Genomic DNA, 456 nt, shown 5'->3' on the forward strand with positions numbered 1-456 from the left:
TCAGATCAGATCTGTACCTGCATCCTGACTAGGGTTAATTCCAATGCCATCATCTGTGATGATAGCAGAGGTTGAGGGCTCAACCTTGAACTCTTCTGCTGCAAATTTCAACACAGCAGTGAAGGGAGTTTGTTCTGGCACACTCAGCCTGAAAGCAAAAAGCAGGATAACCACAATAAAAGATATATGTACTATAACATGTGTAACTCATTCATACAATACTGAATAAAAAAATCAAGATACTGAAATCAGCTTGTAAGAAGAAACACAGATTTGCTACAATACAAACTAAAGAAAATACAAAAGGATTATATACAAATACTATTTACAGAACTTTGTTGATTATAAATTCTAATACTAAATACTGCTTCCACATGCTGTCTGTTCCTTTTCTTTTTGATTTTATGTATAGTTCTTAGAACCAATTTCAACTTATTATTTAAGTAATAGTTCACT

General features: G+C 32.9%; 1 protein-coding gene across 1 annotated transcript in view; it reads right to left on the reverse strand.

Moving 5' to 3' along the window:
• The window catches only part of LOC119581813 (ubiquitin-fold modifier 1-like), a gene marked incomplete at its 5' end in the record, with an annotated part of 789 nt that extends 582 nt beyond the window's left edge, over nucleotides 1-207 (reverse strand). The window contains one exon of the mRNA XM_037929945.1: nucleotides 18-207. Coding sequence (XP_037785873.1) covers nucleotides 18-207 — 190 coding nt within the window. The remainder of the gene's footprint in view (nucleotides 1-17) is intronic.
• Between the last annotated feature and the right edge of the window lie 249 nt (nucleotides 208-456).

This window comes from Penaeus monodon, chromosome 15, assembly GCF_015228065.2.
Source record: "Penaeus monodon isolate SGIC_2016 chromosome 15, NSTDA_Pmon_1, whole genome shotgun sequence".
Taxonomy (NCBI): domain Eukaryota; kingdom Metazoa; phylum Arthropoda; class Malacostraca; order Decapoda; family Penaeidae; genus Penaeus; species Penaeus monodon.